This window comes from Apis dorsata, unplaced genomic scaffold (genome assembly GCF_000469605.1).
Source record: "Apis dorsata unplaced genomic scaffold, Apis dorsata 1.3 scaffold_341, whole genome shotgun sequence".
NCBI lineage: Eukaryota > Metazoa > Arthropoda > Insecta > Hymenoptera > Apidae > Apis > Apis dorsata.
Genome location: NW_006263608.1, coordinates 526,256 through 528,048, shown reverse-complemented (window position 1 = coordinate 528,048; position 1,793 = coordinate 526,256). Strand labels below are relative to the sequence as shown.

The 1,793-nt window shown below is 31.6% G+C and overlaps 1 protein-coding gene across 7 annotated transcripts in view; it reads left to right on the top strand.

The window, feature by feature from the left end:
- Positions 1–1,793, top strand: part of LOC102676785 (nephrin-like) — a 107,027-nt gene that overhangs the window by 50,046 nt on the left and 55,188 nt on the right. For all 7 annotated transcript variants that reach the window (XR_004150838.1, XR_004150839.1, XM_031511672.1 and 4 more), the window contains one exon: positions 41–151. Coding sequence is in view for 5 of the 7 variants with exons in the window: in XM_031511672.1 (XP_031367532.1) it covers positions 41–151 (111 nt within the window). In the remaining 2 variants the exon portion in view is untranslated. The remainder of the gene's footprint in view (positions 1–40; positions 152–1,793) is intronic.

The following is a 1,793-nucleotide window of genomic DNA, read 5'->3' as shown; positions in this document are numbered from 1 at the left end:
TCCGGTTCGTCCTTCTCCATTCTTTTTCTTCTTCTTTCAGTGCCACCGGCCAAGCCGATCATTTACGACGCGAAAAGGAGGGATATGAGCAAACTTCTCGAGGCCTATCCAGAAGGAGCGGATCTGTTTCTCGTGTGCGAGGTTCATGGAGGTAAGCGGTTGATAAATTAAAATTAAAATATTATCGTGAGCAAAGAAGAAGAAGAAAAAGATAGTGCGCGCGTTCTGTCCAATTTGTAACACCTGCTACGAGAGAAAAATAATAAATAGTGTCTGGCGATTAATTTTAACTCTTTTTTTAACTCGCTCCAGACCTTTTTCGCTCGAACATATCGAAAAATTATTTACAAATCATCGTGTGAATTTCTAATAAATAATTGCTTAAAGTTTAATTTACAAAAAAAATTTATCGATAATTTATGTAACGATTTAAATTAAAATAGAACTGTTCGAAATTGAAATTTTAAATGCTTCTTAAAAAAATTTATTGAAAAATTTCTCAACTATTGAAAATAGTTATCGATTAATTCTCTATGTCTATAACTTAATTGTTGTACGTTACATCGGAACAATTATTCTTTATATATTTGAAAATTAACTCTTTGTACTCGACGAATCAATAACTTCATTTTTCGCACCCGAACTTCTTAGCTAATTTAAAATAATTTCACGCACAAATTATGTACGAAAAAAGAAAATTTGTCAAATATTAAAGTCCTTATATTACATCTCTATTTTCCTTCTCTCGTCGATTTCTTAACGAATAGAAATAATTTTGTTATTCAATAACGAAAAACTCATCTTGAACTAATATCCCAATAATATATTCTCATTGTCATTCACTTCTATTATTCTTATTTTCTATTCATTCTATATTCTTCTTATACTACATCTCTATTTTCATCGCTATTTTCCTTCCCTCTATCGTCGATTTCTTAACGAATAGAAATAATTTCGTTATTCAATAACGAAAATTCGTTATTCAAATTACGTTATTCAAACTCATCTTCGTTCCAACTAATTTCATTACCGTATGCTTACAAAACTCGAAAACTTTGAAAATAATATTTCTATTCCCAGTGACCGTTAAACTCGGACCAACATTGAAAGTGTAATTCGATCCGCGGTGTAGAGATAAAAAAAGTCTAACCGTTCGACGGTTATTCCACGCTTCTCAAGGTTACACGTGAAGAGCCTTAGGAATTTATTCTATATGAATTTATTCTATATATAATGTTGACTGGACAGTGAAAACAACAAATAAAATAAATAAAATATATATATATATATATATAATAAAGTAAATAAAATGATTAATAGCTGAATAAATATATATTAATTAATCGCGCGTATCTGTTTGTAAAATATTTGAAATATATGTATCGAAGAAAAACAAATAAATATCAACTATGAAATTAGTGGTGTTGCTGACAACGCTTTCAATAATAAAACCATAAATAAAATTATTTCACTGAACTTTAAATTCTATAACACGATATTTTAAAAAAAAAATTAAACGTAACAAATATCGTCGTTCGAATCGATCCTAATGTTTGAGGGAGCGCCACTCGAGGGTTAAAAAGTCTCCCTCTTTAATAACACGAGAGGTATAACGGATCGGCCGCCAGAAATTGCTTCCGCCTGATTAGACGGATGAATTATTATAATAGCGGATCGTTTGTTACGCGAAAAGCTTGTTGCTTCGCCCCTTGCCCCTTCTCCACATCCGTCATACTCGATCAAACTCTTTTCGACGACGACGACGACGACGACGAGGACAGTTTCAAAACTGG